This window comes from Salmo salar, chromosome ssa02 (genome assembly GCF_905237065.1).
Source record: "Salmo salar chromosome ssa02, Ssal_v3.1, whole genome shotgun sequence".
Taxonomy (NCBI): domain Eukaryota; kingdom Metazoa; phylum Chordata; class Actinopteri; order Salmoniformes; family Salmonidae; genus Salmo; species Salmo salar.
Genome location: NC_059443.1, coordinates 47052066 through 47075673, shown reverse-complemented (window position 1 = coordinate 47075673; position 23608 = coordinate 47052066). Strand labels below are relative to the sequence as shown.

At 40.3% G+C, this 23608-nt stretch overlaps 1 protein-coding gene across 8 annotated transcripts in view; it reads right to left on the bottom strand.

Moving 5' to 3' along the window:
• Positions 1–23608, bottom strand: part of ptprub (protein tyrosine phosphatase receptor type Ub) — a 406174-nt gene that overhangs the window by 195050 nt on the left and 187516 nt on the right. For all 8 annotated transcript variants that reach the window (XM_014169371.2, XM_014169389.2, XM_014169399.2 and 5 more), the window contains exon 3: positions 5192–5463. In XM_014169371.2, coding sequence (XP_014024846.1) covers positions 5192–5463 — 272 coding nt within the window. The remainder of the gene's footprint in view (positions 1–5191; positions 5464–23608) is intronic.

The window sequence follows — 23608 nt, the reverse complement described above, 5'->3', positions numbered from 1 at the left end:
TTTTTTTTCTTGGGTATGGCACTAGAAGCTTGGCACATCTGTATTTGGGGAGTTCCCCCCATTCTTCTCTGCAGATCCTCTCAAGCTCTGATAGCCTGTTGGGGATAGGGGGCAGTATTTACACGGCCGGATAAAAAACGTACCCGATTTAATCTGGTTACTACTCCTGCCCAGTAACTATAATATGCATATAATTGGCTTTGGATAGAAAACACCCTAAAGTTTCTAAAACTGTTTGAATGGTGTCTGTGAGTATAACAGAACTCATATGGCAGGCAAAAACCTGAGAAGATTCTGAACAGGAAGTGGCCTGTCTGACAAGTTCTTGTTCATCTTGGCTCTTTTTATTGAAGACTGAGGATCTTTGCTGTAACATGACACTTCCTACGGCTCCCATAGGCTCTCAGAACCCGGGAAAAAGCTGAATGATATCGAGGCAGCCCCAGGCTGAAACACATTAGCGCGTTTGGATAGTGGCCTGTCAGAGGACCATTAGACTGGGGCTCGTGCACGAGGGCACGAGATGTTTTTATTTTCCCTCTCTTTGAACGAAAACCACCACTCCCGGTCGGAATATTATCGTTTTTTTACGAGAAAAATTGCATAAAAATGTATTTTAAACAGCGGTTGACATGCTTCGAAGTACGGTAATGGAATATTTAGACATTTTTTGTCACGAAATGCGTCGTGCTCGCCACCCTTCTTTACCATTCGGATAGTGTCTTGAACGCACAAACAAAACGCCGCTATTTGGATATAACTATGGATTATTTGGGACCAAACCAACATTTGTTATTGAAGTAGAAGTCCTGGGAGTGCATTCTGATGAAGAACAGCAAAGGTAATAACATTTTTCTTATAGTAAATCTGACTTTGGTGAGTGCTAAACTTGCTGGGTGTCTAAATAGCTAGCCCTGTGATGCCGGGCTATCTACTGAGAATATTGCAAAATGTGCTTTCACAGAAAAGCTATTTTAAAATCGGACATAGCGAGTGCATAGAGGAGTTCTGTATCTATAATTCTTAAAATAATTGTTATGTTTTTTGTGAACGTTTATCGTGAGTAATTTAGTAAATTCACCGGCAGTGTTCGGTGGGAATGCTAGTCACATGCTAGTCACATGCTAATGTAAAAAGCTGTTTTTTTTTATATAAATATGAACTTGATTGAACAAAACATGCATGTATTGTATAACATAATGTCCTAGGGGTGTCATCTGATGAATATCATCAAAGGTTAGTGCTGCATTTAGCTGTGGTTTGGGTTTATGTGACATTATATGCTAGCTTGAAAAATGGGTGTCTGATTATTTCTGGCTGGGTACTCTGCTGACATAATCTAATGTTTTGCTTTCGTTGTAAAGCCTTTTTGAAATCGGACAGTGTGGTTAGATTAACGAGAGTCTTGTCTTTAAAATGGTGTAAAATAGTCATATGTTTGAGAAATTAAAGTAATAGCATTTCTAAGGTATTTGAATATCGCGCCACGGGATTAGACTGGCTGTTGCGTAGGTGGGACGATTTGGTGCCACCTACCCTAGAGAGGTTAAGAGCCCATAAAATGGCGTCCATACCCTCTGGCGCCATTCCGAGTGTCGCCGGAGGGGATGGCTGGCTAGAAGGAAGGTTCCTGACTTTTTCCATGGCTAAACCAACTAGGCTAGTAATTTAACAATTTTATTCGTATTTACAGATGGCATAAAAGTTTGTTTTTAAGGCACATAAAAGTTCACATGTTCCAGAAGGCATTTCTGCCAAAAAAAAAAGCATTTCGATAAAAAAAAAAAAAATGTACGCTCAAATGGCTCTCCTGTGAAGTAGAGATGCGTGACATACATTTACATTTTACATTTAAGTCATTTAGCAGACGCTCTTATCCAGAGCGACTTACAAATTGGTGCATTCACCTTATGATATCCAGTGGAACAACCACTTTACAATAGTGCATCTAAATCATTTTTTTTGGGGGGGGGGGGTAGAAGGATTAATTTATCCTATCCTAGGTATTCCTTAAAGAGGTGGGGTTTCAGGTGTCTCCGGAAGGTGGTGATTTCCTGAAACGAGGCACATATTATACTAATTTGAGTGTTCCGGATTTACATTTACTATGTTACTTCTAGTCTATGAGACCAGGCTGTCAGAAAAGGTCTACAACTTGAGACAGTATTTGTCACACTGAAAAAGAAGATGAGGAGGAGCACAGAGAGAGAAAACACACCAGGGGAGAGAAGGAAAAATAGTGAAGAGAGGGAAGGAGATGGGGGAGAGCACAGCTCCAGATCTAGTTGGCAGACTTGGTGGGCCTGATAACATCTTTAATATTTGATAACAAGGTTCCAGCTATCGCAGACACCTCCACCAATAAGAGGGAGAAATATATGGCTGAGCACGGCAGATGGGAAAGATCTCAAATCAAATATATTCTAAAGTGATCTCACACTCTCTCTCTTCCATTTTCCACTTGCCCCACCCAACCCTCTCTTGATGTTAGGGGACACAACAGCAACAGCAGAAAGTGAAGTAGCATAGCACCTATCACCAGAGTGATATAAATATCGAAGCTTAATCTTACCACAACCAACACTGTGTTGTTGTCTCAGGTTAGGCAACAATAAAAATGGCGAGACATACACTAGATAGAAACATGAAGCCTTCAAAGTCGTGAACAAGGAAAAGGAAAGCGGGGAGGGAATTGTATTGCAGATCGATTACTAGGCTGACAAATGATAAGAGAGAATTTATGTGGCTTTTGAGTATGTTAATCTACTATAGTTGGCTCTGTTGATTTACAGAGAATGGAACAGATTTTTTTTTTATTACATTCCACGCTTTAGACAATGTTTTATTTTACAGAAAAACATTGACAATGTGTGCTATAAAACAGCTCTCTATCCTCCTATGTTCAAGGATCATGATTAAATCAACAGCCCCTGAGAATATGTAATTGTAATGAAGTTAGAGATTTTTTTGTTTGTCTTTAATCCATTCATTACAAATATCTATTTTTAATCAACTAGTGTTGTGATAGCAGCATCGAAGGGAAAGTAAATCTAGGAATACCTTGAAAGATTTAAGGCAGTGATATTTTAAGACTTCATAGGTTTATAATACGGTCAATTTACTGTGCATTGGGTTTACTGGCATGATAGGCATGACACAGGAACATTATTCTTTCAATCCATTCTTCAAGAGTAGACCCTGACTCTCTGGCGACAGAGCAAATCTGATGACCTTTCACTTCAAATCCAAAGAGATTCCATCAAGCTTGCTGCAGGGCTCCTGTAACCAAAGTCCTTTAATATTTAAAGTGACACGGGTTGCAGCTAACATGCTTTAAAGAGCTCCTTGGTGAATACAGAGAGAGAGAGGCATGCTGGGTCAGATCGAGTCATGTTCAACTCCACTCCGCTTGACTTTCTCCAGCATTGTTTGTAGTTTATTTATCCGTTTTCATCGGCATGATTGTTGATGTTACTGCAGAAAGGGGCCATCATTATTTTTTGCAGAGAAGGGACTCAAAAGCGGAAACAATGTTTTAGACAGATCATTTGAGATGTATTTCTTCACTACTGCTACACTATACTTGCCATGGTCAGACATACAGTTCATGTACCGATCAGTTCATTAATTTCCCTATAGGCCAAAAGGTTTAAAAAATTTGCCAAAAACTAGAAGATTGATTATTCTGGATAAATACCATCACATTATCGTCATTTTGAGATGGATGATCGCAGCCTACAGTTTAAACAGTTTCTTAACAGGTTGTTGCTGCAACCAGTCTTCAGACTCATCCTCCTCATCTGCCCATTATTCCTTCCTTCTCCTAAGTGATGCCTCTCTTCTGTAGACCTGGTGTAATGCTAACTCACACATGAGCCATCACTGGGCTGCTTAAGAAGCTGTGAAGCAGCATGTACCAAGACAGAGGGTAGAGAGAAGGAGATCACAGAGTTAGAATTAGAAGGAAGAGGAGTGTTGCAAAGCAAGCCAATTAAGACACATCAAAAATAAGCCAGATGAATGCCGTTTATCTCTATTTTTTCTGCTATAGGAAACTGCCATGGCCACATTAATGGTCGTTAATGATGAATTGTTCTGCTAAAGAGAGCATTGACGTGAGAGCTGGTCTGAGGGTGGTGTGATTGGCAATGCCATTGATTGGGCAGAACTTGTAATTCTCTCATTTAGTGATATATTTACTGAGATGACTCCCGAGCAAATATAAAGTTGAGAGAAAGAGCGAGCTCATCAAAACTTTGCATTTGTCAGATATTATCGAGGTCATTTTTCACCTGGCCCCCTACCCACCCACACGTGTTGACACCTTTGTGTGTTGTGTTGTGTGTGTCAAGCTTAAATACCCCTCATTGTCAGGCCATATAGTGATAGTTCCACAGTGTCATCCTACCTTTGGCTCATGTTTGAACAAAGCTGGACTATTATTTACACTTGAAGGTCAGATCCTGCAGAACCGCATGGAAGTTAATTAAGTCGAAGGGAATGACAGTTCTCAAAAAAACACACACTACTCACCTTAATTGCTTTTTGACAGCTCCGCAGAGTTTGCAGAAAATATAAATGTAATTTATGGCCCGGTTACGCAATCCGAAGACCAATAGAAAGTGCCCAGGTACCCACAGTGGCTGCCAATCAATTTGGGTCTGAGTGGGTAATGACCTGCTACTGAGGGAGTGAAGTTGTGTTGTGTATTCCAACGGCTGATGTAATGTTAGCAGAGACAGTCTCAGTAGGTTAAACTGTAACAAGCCTGGCCACAGAGAAACCAGTTAGGCCCTTTTAGCGCTAACCTAGCCTACATTTACCAATGGAGCAATGATAATTAAACTGAGCTAGCTTTGCATGTGATTAAGAACAAGGTCTCCCTGTGGCGTACAGTATCTCACTGTTGGAGAACAGTGAAGTTAACACACACACAGTCCTGGATGATCAGGCTTAGCTATTGGCTGGTTACCCTTATGCTGTATATGTGTTTTAATAACTAACACTTTCACTAGGCCTTAAATAAAGCCTTATACGGATTGCATTAACGTCATACATGAAGTCAATGGGATCAGAATGAGCCTGTTCGATTCTAGCCACTACTATGTATAACTGACACAGTGGGAAAATTGAAGCATGCTGCATAACGACTGAAAGTAGCAGTGAAGTGATGCCACTGCGAGGGATTTACCTGGTACTCATTGGGCCAGAAGGTGCTGACAGCCAGCTCCACTTGGTGCCACTGTCGTCCGTGGGACCCCGACGTGTTCCATACTGGGCTACCCAGCGGGCCGCCGTTGACCCGAACGTACGCCCGCAGTGCCCCTGGACTGTGGCCATCGCGGCTGTACAGGAAGTAGCTGAACTGGACGCAGTGTGTGTCATTTTCACTCAGCGTCTGCAGTAAGAGCTGGGCGCGATGCCCTGCAGCATGCTGGGAAGAGTTCACCAGCATATAGGAACCTGGAGGGATGAGACAGAAACAAGGGTAATGTCACACGAGGGTCAGAGATGATGCATGCTGTAATGCCATGACCCCGACCTCAGCGACAAGAAAAATGTATGTTTTTGCATTTGTGTTTGCCATTGGTGGGTACATGAACTGATTAACCTGACTCATCCTTCAAGTTCCCTTTGGGTTATCATACAGTGTTCTGAAATGTAATTGTAAACCATGTAAATCATCCTGAATGTGTTTATAAGTACTGTATCATTAATTTCGGCCAAATAATGTAACTAGAGTAGAAGTGCCTTTTTCAACCCATTTTTGGAAAGGAATCATTCAAAATTATGCTGATGATAGAATAGATCTATCATCAGAGATCTAAAGATCTCAATGACATATCCCTCCTAATCTGAGAAACCTCTCTTCAAATGCTAGCCTCATTGACAACGTTTACATGCCCACCAATATACCATTATTATTTGGGATACTCAAGTATTTGGTTTTTGAGTTGACACATACAAACATCATATCCTGTTTACAATAACCTGAAAAGGCATATATCATGGTTATGAGAAACCTGGATAAGATGCCTGGGATATGCTGATTTTAGACAGGATACTGTTGCTTTTAAACATCTTATCCCATTTACTGTTGTTTTTTGCAGGCTAAGTTTTGCATATAATGAGTATTGTATCATCTAATTGTCAAACAAATTGAAACATTTTATGGTTGAGAAGGATGAGGCAAAAGGAAGGGCAAATAAGTCTGGCTGCACAAACGATTGGCAAACTTATTGCAAATTGAGAAATCATGTGACTAAACTGAATAAAAAGAAGAAGAAACTACTCTATGAAACCAAGATAAATGAAATAAGAATTATTGTAAAAAGCTTTGGAGCACCTTAAATGAAATTCTGGGGAAAAAGGCAAACTCAGCTCGATCATTCATTGAAACAGATGGCTCATTCATCACAAAACCAACTGATACTGCATGGTCAGAACAAGAAGCACAAGCATTTTGCTACACTTGCATTAACATCTGCTAACCATGTGTATGTGACAAAAAAAAATTGAATTTGAAACTACTTTAATGATTTTTTTCATAGGCAAGATTAGCAAACTTAGGCATAACATGCCAGCAACAAATGCTGACAATACACATCCAAGTATTTCTGACCAAATTATAAAAGACAAGCATTGTAATTTTAAAATCTGTAAAGTTAGTGTGGAAGAGGTGAAAAAACTATTGTTGTCTATCAACAATGACAAGCCACTGTGGTCTGACAACATGGATGGAAAATGACTGAGGATAATAGCAGACGATATTGCCACATCTTCAATTTAAGCCTACTAGAAAGCGTGTGCCCTTAGGCTTGGAGGGAAGCAAAAGTCATTCCGCTACCTAAGAATAGTAAAGCCCCCTTTACTGGCTCAAACAGCCGACCAATCAGCCTGTTACCAACTGGAAAAAAATGTGCTTGACCAGATACAATGCAATTTTAAAGTAAACAAATTGACAACAAACTTTCAGCATGCTTATAGAGAAGGACATTCAACAAGCACAGCACTTACACAAATGACTGATGATTAGCTGAGAGAAAATGATGATATAAAGATTACGGGGGCTGTTTTGTTAGACTTCCATGCGGCTTTTGACATTATCGATCATAGTTTCTTGCTGGAAAAACGTGTGTTATGGCTATACACCCTCTGCTATATTGTGGATAAAGAGTTACCTGTCTAACAGAACACAGAAAGTGTTCTTTAATGGAAGCCTCTCTAACATAATAGAATCAGGAATTCTAACATAATAGAATCAGGAATTCTCCAAGGCAGCTGTCTAGGCCCATTACTTTTTTCAATCTTTACTGATGAATTGCCACTGGCTTTGAGGAAAGCTAGAGTGTCTATGTATGCGAATGACTCGACACTATACATGTCAGCTACTACAGCGACTAAAATGACTGCAACACTTAATAAAGAGTTGCAGTTAGTTTCAGAGTGGGTGGCAAGGAATATCTTAGTCCTAAATATTTCTAAAACGAAAAGTATTGTATTTGCGACAAATCATTCACTAAACCCTAAACCTTGACAAAATATTGTAATAAATAATGTAGAAATTGAGCAAGTTGAGGTGACTAAACTGCTTGGAGTTACCCTAGATTGTAAACTGTCATGGTCAAAACATATTGATACAACAGTAGCTAAGATGGGAGAAGTATGTATATGACAAGGCGCTGCTCTACCTTCTTGACATCACTGTCAACAATGCAGGTCCTACAGGCCGTAGTTTTGTCGCAACCTGGACTACTGTTCAGTTGTGTGGTCAGGTGCCACAAAAAAGGACTTATGAAAATTGCAATTGGTTCAGAACAGGGCAGCACGGCTGGCCCTTGGATGTACACAGAGAGCTAATATTATATGCATGATATGCATGTCAATCTCTCCTGGCTCAAAGTGGAGGAGAGATTGACTTCATCACTTCTTGTATTTATGAGAGGTATTGACATGGTGAATGCACTGAGCTGTCTGTTTGAACAACTGGCGCACAGCTCGGACACACATGCATACCCCACAAGACATGCCACAAGAGGTCTCTTCACAGTCCCCATGTCCAGAACCGACTATGGAAGGCGCACAGTAATAAATAGAGCCATGACTACATGGAACTCTATTCCACATCAAGTAACTCACGCAAGCAGTAAAATTAGATTTAAAAAACAGATAAAACATCTTATGGAACAACGGGGACTGTGAAGCAACACAAACATAGGCGCAACACACACACACACAATAGCATACGCACTATACACACACATGGATTTTGTACTGTATATATGTGGTAGTGGTGAAGTAGTGGCCAGAGTGCACACAGTCTGAATGTATTGTAATGTTTTTAAAATTGTATAAAACTGCTGGACCCCAGCAAAAATGCCTTGGCAGCAGCTAATGGGAATCCATAATAAATACAAATACAAATCACTTCACAAAGTAGGCTACCTGCACAGTTCTATCCACCATAATTACATAATAATGTAATGAACACGAGGGGAGACAGAGAGCTGGTTTCAAGCGCAGGACGCAGCAGGTGTTTATTGCAAAGGACCACAGGAGGAGGCAGGTAGCTGGGTCCAGGGGCAGGCAGAAGGTCATACACAGGGGGTCCAAAAAGGCAACAGTACCGGCAGGGAAACACCTCGAAATTATTTACATTTTTTTAGGGACCTTGGAGAAAATGCAATAACTACAAAACAGTGGAAAGTTGTCCTGTGCAAAATGTCCAAATATCATCAGTTTGACCAGTTTTAAGGAAATGAAAAGCTGAGAAAACAATGAAACAGGAATATGATAAGACTTCAGTTTGTCTTGGGTGCATATTTTATGTGGTTGAAATACTGTCTACTTGCATGAACGTGTCAATGATAAGACATTACATACAAATTCACATTTTCTCAAGAGATGCTGAAAGTAAGAAATCATATTTCTGTTTCCAACACAAAATTAACATTTGTTGTATCATTTTACGGCAATAAATGCATAATTCTGCAGGAGTTAATATTATATTACGCTACATGTGAGAGGATATGGGCCTACAGTCAGTGTCCATATTTAAGTTCCTATTTCATTTAACCCATATGAACTTAAATTAGGAATATTCTGTTTATTCATGCTGGTTACAGGGATACTCGTGAGCGGGATACGAAAGGTGCATGTAGACAGCTTTATCCCGAATAAGACCTTAAGCTACTATCCGGCATGTAAACATAGTCATTGTTGGCTTGAGTAAACAGTTTGAGTGGGCTTTAAAGCCATTTTTTTCACAGGAGCGTAAATATATGCACTAAGATACAAGTTCACAGGGGGAGATGCCTGTGGCAAGCCTTTTTCAAATGTGAAGAGATACAGAGGGGGGAGAAGAAAAACATTTCTACAGGTCATTTAAACTACAGGTTGTAATGCAACACAATAGGAAAAATGCCAAAGGGGATGAATACTTTTGCAAGGCATTTGGGGACATACAGTTGAAGTAAGAAGTTTACATACACCTTAGCCGAATACATTTAAACTTAGTTTTCACAATTCCTGACATTTCCAAGTAAAAATTCCCTGTCTTAGGTCAGTTAGGATCACCACTTTATTTTAAGAATGTGAAATGTCAGAATAATAGTAGAGAGAATGATTTATTTCAGCTTTTATTTCTTTCATCACATTCTCAGTGGCTCAGAAGTTTACATACACTCAATTAGTATTTGGTAGCATTGCTTTTAAATTGTTTAACTTGGGTCAAACGTTTCAGGTAGCCTTCCACAATCTTCCCACAGTAAGTTGGGTGAATTTTGGCCCATTCCTCCTGACAGAGCTGCTGTAACTGAGTCAGGTTTGTAGGCCTCTTTCCACGCACATGCTTTTTCAGTTCTGCCCACACATTTTCTATGGGATTGAGGTCAGGGCTTTGTGATGGCCACTCCAATAATTAAGCCATTTTGCCACAACTTTGGAAGTATGCTTGGGGTCATTGTCCATTTGGAAGACCCATTTGCGACCAAGCTTTAACTTCTTGCGGATTAGTGGGATGCTACCATCCCATTTCAACAATTTCCGGTGAAATTTCAGAGCGCCAAATTCAAATTAAATTACTGTAAATATGAAACTTTTATGAAATCACAAGTGCAATACATCAAAATAAAGCTTAACTTGCTGTTAATCCAGCCGCCGTGTCAGATTTCAAAAAGGCTTTACGGCGAAAGCAAACCATGCGATTACGTGAGGACATCGCCCAGCACATGAATGCATAACAAATCATTTTCAACCAGGGAGTTGCGACACGAAAGTCAGAAATAGCGATATAATATATGTCTTACCTTTGAAGATCTTCATCTGTTGGCACTCCAAAAGGTCCCAGTTACATTACAAATGGTCCTTTTGTTCGATAATGTCCTACTTTATATCCATAAAAACTCAGTTTAACTGGCGCGCTTCAGTCAATAATCCACTCGGTTTCCCTCCTTCAAAATGCATACAAAATGAATCCCAAACGTTACCAATAAACTTATCCAAACAAGTCAATTAACGTTTATAATCAAACAATAGTTACCCTAATACGCAAATAAACGATCAAATTTAAGACGGAGAATCATTATTGTCTTTACCGGAGAAAAATACCAAAGAATGCGCTCTCATTCACGTGCTTGGAAACACTACAGCCAAAATGGGAGCCACCTAGAAAAACTACAATTTCTGGCTAATTTTTCCAAAAACCAGCCGGAAACTCTTTCTAAAGAGTGTTGACATCTAGTGGAAGCCCTAGGAACTGCAATCGGGCACGATGTTGCCCTATTATAAAAGTGCCAGCCATTGAAATCAGTGGTAGGATGAATTTTTTGGGGGGGGATGGTTTGTCCTCGGGGTTTCGCCTGCCATTTCAGTTCTGTTATACACACAGACATTATTTTTAACAGTTTTAGATACTTTAGAGTGTTTTCTATCCAAATCTACCAATTATATGCATATCCTAGCTTCTGGGCCTGAGTAGCAGGCAGTTTACTTTGGGCACGCTTTTCATCCGGACGTCAAAATACCGCCCCCTATCCCAAAGAAGTTAACTTCCTGACTGATGTCTTGAGATGTTGCTTCAATATATCCACAAAATGTTCCTCCCTCATGATGCCATCTATTTTGTGAAGTACACCAGTCCCTCCTGCAGCAAAGCACCCCCACAACATGACGCTGCCACCCCCGTGCTTCACAGTTGGGATGTTGTTCTTTGGCTTGCAAGCCTCCCCCTTTTTCCTCCAAACATAAGGATGGTCATTATGGCCAAACAGTTCTATTTTTGTTTCATCAGACCAGAGGACATCTGCTCCAAAAGTATGTTCTTTGTCCCCATGTGCAGTTGCAAAAATATAGATACTTTTGGAACTGTTTCCTCCAGCATCTTCACAAGGTCCTTTGATGTTGTTCTGGGATTGATTTGCACTTTTTGCACCAAAGTACGTTAATCTCTAGGAGACAGAACGCGTCTCCTTCCTGAGCAGTATGACGGCTGCGTGGTCCCATGGTGTTTATACTTGTGTACTATTGTTTGTACAGATGAACGTGGTACCTTCAGGTGTTTGGAAATTGCTCCCAAGGATGAACCAGACTTGTGGAGGTCTACAATTGTCTTGGCTGATTTCTTTTGATTTTCCCATGATGTCAAGCAAAGAGGCACTAAGTTTGAAGGTAGGCCTTGAAATACACCCACAGGTACACCTCCAATTGACTCAAATTATGTCAATTAGCCTATCAGAAGCTTCTAAAGCCATGACATAATTTTCTGGAATTTTCCAAGCTGTTTAAAGGCACAGTCAACTTAGTGTATGTAAACTTCTGACCCACTGGAATTGTGATACAGTGAATTATAAGTGAAATTATCTGTCTGTAAACAATTGTTGGAAAATGTCCTTAGATGTCCTAAGGGACTTGCCAAAACTATAGTTTGTTAACAAGACATTTGTGGAGTGGTTGAAAAATGAGTTTTAATGACCCCAACCTAAGTGTTCACCCATGACTGCGTGGCCATGCAAGCCTCCAACTCAATCATCAAGTTTGCAGACGACACTACAGTGGTAGGGTTGATTACCAACAACGATGAGACGGCCTACAGGGAGGAGGTGAGGGCCCTCAGAGTGTGGTGTCAGAAAGATAATCTCACTCAACATCAACAAAACAAAGGAGATGATCGTGGACTTCAGGAAACAGCAGAGGGAGCACCCCCCATCCACATCGATGGAACAGTAGTGGAAAGTTAAGTTCCTCAGCGTACACATCACGGACAAACTGAGATGGTCCACCCACACAGACAGCACATTGAAGAAGGCACAACAGCGCCTCTTCAACCTCAGGAGGCTATAGAAATTTGGCTTGTCACCTAAAGCACTCACAAACTTTTACAGATGCACAATCGAGAGCATCCTGTCGGGCTGTGTCACCGCCTGGTACGGTAACTGCTCCGCCCACAATCGCAAGGCTCTCCAGAGGGTAGTGCAGTCTGCACAACGCATCACCGGGGGCAAACTACCTGCCCTCCAGGACACCTACAGCACCCGATGTCACAGGAAGGCCAAAAAGATAATATAGTACAACAACCACCCGAGCCACTGCCTGTTCACCCCACTATCATCCAGAAGGCGAGGTCAGTAAAGGTGCATCAAAGCTGGGACCGAGAGACTGAAAAACAGCTTCTATCTCAAGGCCATCAGACTGTTAAACAGCCATCACTAACATAGAGTGGCTGGTGCCAACATACAGACTCAAACCTCTGGCCACTTTTAAAAAATGGAATAAATTGATTTAATAAAGGTATCACTAGTCACTTTAAATAACGCCACTTTAATAATGTCTACATATCCTACATTACTCATCTCATATGTATATACTGTATTCTATACCATCTACTGCATCTTGCCTATGCCATACGGCCATCGCTCATCCATATATTTATTTATATGTACATATTCTTATTCATCCCTTTACATTTGTGTGTATAAGGTAGTTGTTGTGAATTTGTTAGATATTACTAGAAGCACAAGCATTTCACTACACTCGCATTACATCTGCTAACCATGTGTGTGTGCCCAATAAAATTAGATGTCATTTTCCACCAACTCATTTTCCCAGCAAAGAGCTGGGGTCAACACAACCTCTACTGGTTCGCCTTTAAACGCAGCACATGATGATTAAGGTGAAACCGCTGCCTCTAATGAAACAACATTCATCTGGCTTTTCTGAAAAGCTGAACCTGTCATCCCTTATCATTATCAACTGGATGATTATACACTTTCTCTGTCACCTTTAATATGAGCTTGACACCTGATACTAGCCTATTCATTAATTCACAAGAGAGGATTATAGGTTTTTAGGTTTCTATAATAGCTTGCCTGCTTTAATGCTTTAATTAATATCTTTGTTGCCAACTTTGAGTCTCAAGATGGAAACTTAAAAGGACGAAGGACTTGACAGTCTGCCTCAATACCGTATGACAACAGCAATGCCATAGCAACATTTAGTTAGTTTATAACTGGACTATACAGTATGCGCGACAGGTCTTATTATGACAGGTGTGTTATACATGTTATGTGGGATTTTACTTAGAGTGACATTATTTATTGCCATATTTTGTAAATTGCTGTGGGAGTAAAAAATAATTTGAGCTAACCAACCAACGCTAGTATTTACACTCATTAACATTCATGCTGAGAGTCATTTTCTCCTTGGAAAATAAATATGTAAATATTTACTCGCTAGACATACACATTGACTAACAAACACTTTTTAGAATGTATGTTAGCGTCAACAAAGTGTCCTTCTGTTTATCTCTATGCCAAATTAACAATATCAGTTTCAAGTAAATAGAAGGGAACACTTTGGCATTCACTGATTTTGAATGTCATTCTGTATATTTTTTAGATAGGCATTAGAGACTTACAAAAATCCTCAAATAAAGAGTTGGCACTGGTTCAATCCATCTCCATGACAATCTCGCTGATAAATATGGACTTGAAAGAGTGGGATAGATTATGCATATTCTGTCTATTACAGGTTATACATATTCAACAGCACCCAGAATAATATTCCCAGTTCCATTCAACATAATTCCAGGATATTACTTTTTGAGGTTAGAAAAGCTGCACTTGTGAGAAAAAGTGCCTTGTCCTACTTTTATTTAAGCAGTGAACTGTTGACCTATAATGTTCATACTTTAAAACAATCTTCACTGAATAACATTAACAGCGATCAGTTATATAAAAGAGAGAAAAATGAAATAGAGAGAATGGTAAGTACTTAGAATATATATATTTACTGCTTGAATAACTGGTGTTAGCTCCACACCTGGCAATGTGTTACAAAAAACAGAACTCCCATCCCCCAAAACATACTGTCTCATCAACTGATGGAAGAAATAAGCGTACTGGACCAACAAGCAAAATCTGAATGCATGCTTGTTTATGTGTATGTATGATCTTCTGAACTGAATTATGTTCATCAGGAGTAAATTAGTGTTGTTATCATGTTGTCCTTGTTGAAGAAAGAACTCTCCTGAGATCTACTGATCTACTGTTCATGCATTCTGTTATCATCTTCATGTGACTCACAGCCTCATCCAGACATATACAACAACTCCTCCACCGTCTGAATATACAGTACACACACACACCCATGCATGCACACACCCACATGCATGCACGCACACAAGCACGCACACACACATACATGCACCCACAGTAACACACTCAGACACAGAGATATATCATCCATTATGACCTTTTATGAATTATGATTCAAAAGCCCGTGAAATCTGATAAAGTCACATTCATCCCCTGCTGATCCTCCCAAGGGCGTAAGAACATAGATAACAAGATTAGGACTGATCCAGCACATCATAACTCATATGGAGCACTGCAGGACCCAGACCCTGGTCACAGGCTGTACTGGATGATGATATCTGAGGCATGCCACAATGACAAGAAGGGAGGGAGAGAGGGATCCCTGGTGGGTAGAAGTATAAAAAAATACCACACTAAGATAAGAAGTAGTATGAGAAACTATGAATAGAGCGAATGAGAGAGGTTTATAAGGTTAAGAGGGCAAAGAAAGACTGTGGATGGATGTAAAAGCAAACAGTGGTGAAAATAAAATTCAGAGAGATGCTCCCATTGAAAAAATATATATAAATACAGGGGCAATCTCAGAGCAAGGGACATAGAAGGGCAGAGATACTTTTCCTTTTCATTTCTCCTTCAATCTAAATTCTCTGAAGCCTCTCTCTATTTGACCCCAACAACAAGGCTTTGTTCCTCTCCGACATCAAGGGTGGAAGAGAGGCACTCGTAAACATATCAAGAAACGGGAACAATAGAGAGTTCTGAAAACATTTGGATCAATAGTTGCTTTTGCCTCAGACTCTTAATAACCTTTTGCTGCAGTGAGCTAAATCAGAGTCAAACAGAGTGACTCTTGGTAGTCTTAAACAAATTTACTTTGAAACAGAAGTATACACCTCACACATGGTTATGGGCACCTGTACCATGTTAGATATAGATGTGACATTTATTACATTTTGAGTTTGCATCCCAATATTACACTTTATACACATCACAGAAGACTGAAATATAACAAAAAAGTGCTAAACATAGAAACACTGGATTTTCATGGTAAAAAAACCTAAACTGTATTAATTATGAAATTATGAACAATATTAATAACATTCCACCCGAGGCCAAAGAGGGCCCTTTTGGTCATTGACAGCCGGAATGGGCTACAGGGATCATCGGGTGCTTGCTGTACTGGCTGTGCTGTTTCTATTAGTCCGTGGCTGTGTGACCAGCTCACATGTCATGCTGACCGGCCTTAATGCTCTTCTTAATTTTCATCCTGCACACTGCACTTTTCCTCAGAGGTCACCTGGGATTTCAGATCTCAGAGGAGTTTCTTTTTCTGAGCGTCCATCTGCAGTAACCTTCAGCTCTCTACTACGTGAGGGAGTGAGCTGTGGTCATTGGCTAGAAAAGCACAGCCATTTTCGTGTTTGGACATTTTCTTCTTCATGTTTGCTCTGCTTTCACTGGAACAAACCCATTCACACATTCGCTTTAACGGTGACATTGTCTGTCCCGCCGTCATTTTTCTTTCAACATTATTTTAATCACAAAACATAAATGCTGCCTTTACATCATATTCCATGAACATATTGCTGTTTAAAAGCAAACTTTGTCTTTTAGAGTAACGTGGGTGAATAACATTTTTATTTTATTTCCCTTGGTATTCACCAGCCTCATCTCTTCTATTAATGGACATCTCAGCACTAAAGAGCTCAGAACCTGATTTACTACCATAGATGGCAAGAGTATTAATCCTAGCCAACCTCCACCTTTCCCCATTCTCTCCTTCGCCACCTCCCTCCCTCCTCACCCACCCTAGCATGAAAGACAGGATGCACTCTTCTGTTTGTTTGTAGTTCTCGGCCGATGTTTGGTTATCTCTACCTTCTACACCGCATAGGTGTTTGATCCTTATTTTCATATTGTTCACCATCAAGAGTACTTTGTTTTTACAGTAAACAAGCTCACATGCTTCGTTGTCACAAAATCTCTGCTTCGAGGAGCTTCACAAAGCACCTGGAAGGAGAACAACAAAGCACTGAAGACTGAAGTCCTTCACGTGTTCAAATCATCTGCTGGCAACGCCTTCAAACATCCCGTCACATACAGAAACACACACAAAAACATGTTACAGTACATACATAACCTGGATCAAATACATACAGTGCATTCTTATGCTGCCAAACATACCCTCGTAAAACTGACCATCCTACCAATCCTCGACTTCGGCGATGTCATTTACAAAATAGCTTCCAATACCCTACTCAACAAGCTGGATGCAGTCTATCACAGTGCCATCCGTTTTGTCACCAAAGCCCCATATACTACCCACCACTGCGACCTGTACGCTCTCGTTGGCTGGCCTTCGCTTCATAATCGTCGCCAAACACATTGGCTCCAGGTCATCTACAAGACCCTGCTAGGTAAAGTCCCCCCTTATCTCCGCTCACTGGTCACCATAGCAGCACCCACCTGTAGCACGCGCTCCAGCAGGTATATCTCTCTGGTCACCCCTAAAGCCAACTCCTCCTTTGGTCGTCTCTCCTTCCAGTTCTCTGCTGCCAATGACTGGAACGAACTACAAAAATCTCTGAAACTGGAAACACTTATCTCCCTCACTAGCTTTAAGCACCAGCTGTCAGAGCAGCTCACAGATCACTGCACCTGTACATAGCCCATCTATAATTTAGCCCAAACTACTACCTCTTCCCCTACTGTATTTATTTATTTTATTTATTTTGCTCCTTTGCACCATATTATTTATATTTTATCTCTGAACTTTCTTCAAACTACAAATCTACCATTCCAGTGTTTTTCTTGCTATACTTTATTTACTTTTCCACCATGGCATTTTTTTGCCTTTACCTCCCTTATCTCACATCATTTGCTCACATTGTATATAGTCTTATTTTTTTTTTTTTTTTTTTTCTACTGCATCATTGATTGTATGTTGTTTTACTCCATGTGTAACTCTGTGTTTTTGTATGTTGTCGAACTGCTTTGCTTTATCTTGGCCAGGTCGCAATTGTAAATGAGAACTTGTTCTCAACTTGCCTACCTGGTTAAATAAAGGTGAAATAAATAAAATAAATAAAAAAAGTATTCATACCCCTTGATTATTCCACATTTTGATGTTACAGCCTATATCAACAAGATGGTGCCGAAGAACATGGCTAATGTTTTACATTCTCCCAACCAATTGTGCTATTTTGTTAGTTTTTTAGCGTTTTGTGTAACTTATTTTTTTTACTTATTGTGTACATAATGTTGCTGCTACCGTCTCTTATGACTGAAAATAACTTCTGGACATGAGAACAGTGATTACTCACCGCGGACTGCAAGAAACAATTTCCTTTAACCAGTCTGACGAGAAGGATATCCTGCTTTCACTGGAACAGCCCCAGATCCATGCCTTTTGCGTGAAGAGAAGACGCAGGAAAAGGGTCTGCAGATCGGACAGCCTTCTGAGAATCCGTATGCTAGCGAGTAAACTCCCACTGCCATCCGTTCCTCTTGCTAACATACAATCATTGGAAAATAAAATTGAGGACCAACAATTAAGATTATCCTACCAACGGGACATAAAAAACTAGCATCTAATGTTTCACCGAGATGTGGCTGAATGACGATACGGACAATATAGAGCGAGCGGGATTTTCCATGCACCGGCAGGTGTGTCTATTTGTCAATAATATCTGGTGCGCGATGTCTAATATTAAAGAAGTCTCAAGGTATTGCTCGCCTGAGGTAGAGTACCTTATGATAAGATGTTGACCACACTATCTACCAAGAGAGTTCTCGTCAATATTATTCGTAGCCGTCTATTTACCACCACAAAACGAAGATGGCACTAAGACCACTCTCAACCAACTCTATAAGGCCATAAGCAAAAAAGAAAATGCTCACCCAGAAGCGGCGCTCCTAGTGGCCGGGGACTTTAATGCAAGCAAACTTAAATCAGTTTAACCAAATTTTTACCAGCATGTCATATGTGCAACCAGAGGAAAAAAAAATCCTACACCACCTTTACTCCACACAAAGAGATGCATACAAAGCTATCCCCCCCCTCCATTTGGCAAATCTGACCATAATTCCATCCTCCTGATTCCTGCTTACAAACAAAAACTAAAGCAGGAAGTACCAGTGACTTGCTCAATACGGAAGTGGTCAGATGACACAGATGCTACACTACAGGAGTGTTTTGCTAGCACAGACTGGAATATGTTCTGGGATTCATCCAATGGCATTGAGGAGTACACCACCTCAGTCATCGGCTTCATCAATAAGTGCATTGACGACGTTGTCCCCACAGTGACTGTCCATACATGTCCCAACCAGAAGACATGGATTACAGGCAACATCCGCATCGAGCTAAAGGCTAGAGCTGCCACTTTCAAGGAGCAGGAGACTAATCCGGACGTTTATAATAAATCCCGCTATGCCCTCCGACGAACCATCAAACAAGCAAAACGCCAATACAGGATTAAGACTGAATCCTACTACACCGGCTCTGACACTCATCAGATGTGGCAGGGCTTGAAAACTATTTTCGGATTACTAACTGAAACCCAGACGTGAGCTGCCCAGTGACGCGAGCCTACCAGACGAGCTAAATGCCTTTTATGCTCGCTTCGAGGCAAGCAACACTGAAGCATGCACAAGAGCACCAGCTGTTCTGGATGATTGTGTGATAACACTCTCTGTAGCCAATGTGAACAAAACCTTTAAACAGGTCAACATTCACAAAGCCGCTGGGATAGACAGATTACCAGGACGTGTACTCAAAGCATGCGCGGACCAACTGTCAAGTGTCTTCACTGACATTTTTAACCTCTCCCTGACCGAGTCTGTAATACCTACGTTTCAAGCAGACCACCATAGTTCCTGTGCCCAAGTAAGCGAAGGTAACCTGCCTAAATGATTACCCCCCCCAATGGCACTCACGTCAGTAGCCATGAAGTGCTTTGAAAGGCTGGTCATGGCTCACATCAACAGCATTGTCCCGGACACCCTTGACCCACTCCAATTCACATACCGCCCCAACAGATCCACAGATGACGCAATCTCAATTGTTATTGTTATTCTTATTGTGTTACTTTTTATTATTACTTTTTATTTTTGTCAACTTGGTAAATATTTTCTTAACTCTTCTTGAACTGCACTGTTGGTTAAGGGCTTGTAAGGAAGCATTTCACGGTAAAGTCTACACATGTATTCAGCGCATGTGACAAATAAAATTTGATTTGATTTGAATTCTAAATGTATAAAAATGTTATATATCACTCACCTACACACAATACCTCAGAATGACAGTGAAAACATGTTTTAGAACTCGTTACACATTTATTTAAATTGAAATGCAGAAATGTCAAATTTACATAAGTGTTCACACCCCTGAGTCAATACATCTTAGAATCCCCTTTAGCAGCGATTACAGCTGTGAGTCTTTCTGGATAAGTCTTTAAGAGCTTTGCACACCTAGATTGTACAATGTTTGCACATTATTATTTAAACAAATGTTCAAGCTCTGTCAAGTTGGTTGTTGATCATTGCTGGACAGCCATTTTCAAATCTTGCCATAGATTTTCAAGCCGATTTAGGTCAAAAATGTAACTAGGTCACTCAAGAACATTCAGTGTTGTCTTGGTAAGCAACTCTAGTGTATAGTTGACCTTTAAGTTATTGTCCTGCTGAAAGGTGTATTTGTCTAATAGTGTCTGTTGGAAAGCAGACTGAACCAGGTTTTCCTCTAGGATTTTACTAGTGCTTAGCTATATTATGTTTATTTTTATCCTTAACAACTCTCTAGTCCTTGCCGATGACAAGAATACCCATAACATGTTGCAGCCACCACCATGCTTGATATGAAAAGTGGTACTACATTTTTGCAGTATTAATTTAGTACCTTGTTGCAAACAGGATGCATGCTTTAGAATATTTCTATTCTGTACAGGCTTCCTTCTTTCACTCTGTCGTTTAGGTTAGTTTTGAAGAGTAACTGCAATGTTGTTGATCTACCCTGAGTTTTCTCCTATTACAGCCATTAAACTCATTGGCCTCATGGTGAAATCCCTAAGCGATTTCATTCCTCTCCGGTAACTGATTTAGGAAGGGCGCCTGTATCTTTGTAGTGACTGGGCGTTTTGATACACCATCCAAGTGTAATTAATAACTTCACCACGCTCAACGGGATATTCAATGTCAATAAGTGACCTTCTTTGAGAGGCATAGGAAAACCTCCCTGGTGTTTGTGGTTGAATCTGTGTTTGAAATTCACTGCTCGACTGAGGGACCTTACAGATAATTGTATGTGTGGGGTACAGAGCTGAGGTAGTCATTAAAATATTATGTTAAACGCTATTATTGCACACAGATTGAGTCCATTCAACTTATTATGTGACTTGTTAAGCACATTTTTACTCCTGAATCTAGGCTTGCCATAACAAAAAATTTCAAAAACGTCCGCTGTTACAACGAAACCAATGTAATAGTCCCAAATGTGCAAAATCCAATCATGCCTCATTACTTGTGTATGTGCAACTCTTAGAGCACTAGGTTGTAGCTAATCATAAGTATGCCCTTATGCTAAATGAGTCAGGAAACAATTGTTACCAGAGAAATGTATTAAGCTATTATTGTGTTAACTAAACAATTATTGTTTCTTGGCATCACTTCTTGTCTTTGCCTTAGATACATAATAACATAATCTGAATATACTTTCTAAACACACAAGGGAAACACTGTAACAACCACAATCAAATAAAATCCTTTATGATTTCAAATTATTTACAGTACGCACAATTTCAACACTCCAAGGATTAGCACACACTTTCTTCCTCCTTTCAAATCTGGTCTGTCCTCCCTTAGTGAACTTTACACAACATAGATTAATGCTACAGTAGCTCTCTGTAAGAAAACATGGTCATAGTCTGAAAGAAAGGCTTATAATCCATCTCATTACAAAACCACTTCCAAAGCAAAAACATAATTTCAGAAGTTGAGCAAAGGGCAAAAGTACTGAAGAGATGTATTCTGTTCATTCTCTAACCCTCATCTTCAGCAAATGATTGGGAAGACAATTGATGTGCCAGATGAAAGAGTGAAATAGAGAGGTTAATAGACCTATTCAGTGCTGTCATGAATATTTGTGAACATACAGTAGGTCTCACAAAGCAAAGCTTCTTCCGTTACTCTCCTTTTTTCTCTCTGTTCCAAGCCTAACCAAATAGTATGGTAGCTAATTAAGCCTTCATGCTAGCCTAACAGGAATCTTATTTATCATCTTTTTTATTTGTGGAAATCTCAGGTAAAATATATGTTTTACTACCATACCACACTTACAGTGGTCCTATTTTAACTTGTTATGGATAGGGGGCAGTATTTTCACGGCCCGATAAAAAACGTACCCGATTTAATCTGGTTATTACTCCTGCCCAGAAACTAGAATATGCATAAAATTAGTAGCTTTGGATAGAAAACACTCCAAAGTTTCTAAAACTGTTTGAATGGTGTCTGTGAGTATAACAGAACCCAAATGGCAGGCCAAAACCTGAGAAGATTCTGTACAGGAAGTACCCTGTCTGACCATTTCTTGGCCTTCTTTGTCATCTCTATCCAAAACAAAGGATCTCTGCTGTAACGTGACATTTTCTAAGGCTCCCATAGGCTCTCAGAAGGCGCCAGAACATTGAATGATGACTCTGCTGTCCATGGCTGAAAAACAGTAGCGCATTTGGTACGTGGTCGATCTGAGAACAATGAGACGGGGCACGCATGCACGTGAAGAGTCCATTTTAGATTTTGAGTCTTTGAACAGAAAGGACGTCTCCCGGTCGGAATATTATCGCTTTTTTACGAGAAATATCGCATAAAAAATTATTTTAAAGAGCGGTTGAAATGCTTCGAAGTACGGTAATGGAATATTTTGATTTTTTTTGTCACGATACGCGTCCGCGGGTCACCCTTCGTCACCCTTCGGATAGTGTCTTGAACGCACGAACAAAACGCCGCTATTTGGATTTAACTATGGATTATTTGGAACCAAACCAACATTTGTTGTTGAAGTAGAAGTCCTGGGAGTGCATTCAGACGAAGAACAGCAAAGGTAATCCAATTTTTCTTATAGTAAATCTGAGTTTGGTGAGTACCAAACTTGGTGGGTGTCAAATTAGCATTGGATATTGGAGTGGTGTTCCGCTAGCGGAACGTCTAGATGTAAGAGGTTAAAAGTTGCGTCATACTGCAACACACCTTGCGGGCTGCTGCAGCATTCTGTGGCACGTTATCTATTTGTCAGCCATTTTCTCCGGGAATGCAAGTATTTGCTAGTTTGACCACCAGAGGGCATCTTTGAGAAGCATTTGATAGTCTTCCATATTGCAGGCATGTGGGAGACCGGGGTTCAATCCCCCAACGGGGAGGAAGGAGTAGGCTGTTGTCATGACGTTGGCCTGTGGGTAAGGTTTATGACCCCCCCCCATAAATACCTTTCTCCCTTCCCCTCTCTGACCCTACTGAAGGACTGCTGTCCTGAAGGACTGCTGTCCTGTTAAATATAGAGAGTCTGGGAACATCAAACAAATGGGGAAAGGAACCATATTTTGGTAATAAAACCAGTTGGAAATATGCTTTGGAACGTAATGAGTATGGATGTCAGTTCGTTGTTATCTGAGACATTATGACTGATGACAGGACGACATAAACTGTACCTGAGAAAGTATACACCCTCTAGTTATCAGAGTAACATGGAATTGTTATGCAATTGAAATGTTTGATATTGAAATTGTTTGTTAGGAGATTAAATGTAATTTTAGCTTCCAAATGAGAGAATTGGGTTTTCATAAGGAAAGTGCCCTGCTTGATCAGTGGCCCACCCCTGTGAAGATACAGGGGTTATAAACGATGAAACACATCCACCCCCTCTCCACTATATAAGCCTTTGACGAAAAGATAACCACGTTGTTCCAGTACGTGAGGTCTGCAGCATCTACGTTAGAAGGACACACGTCAACTAAGCCAACCTC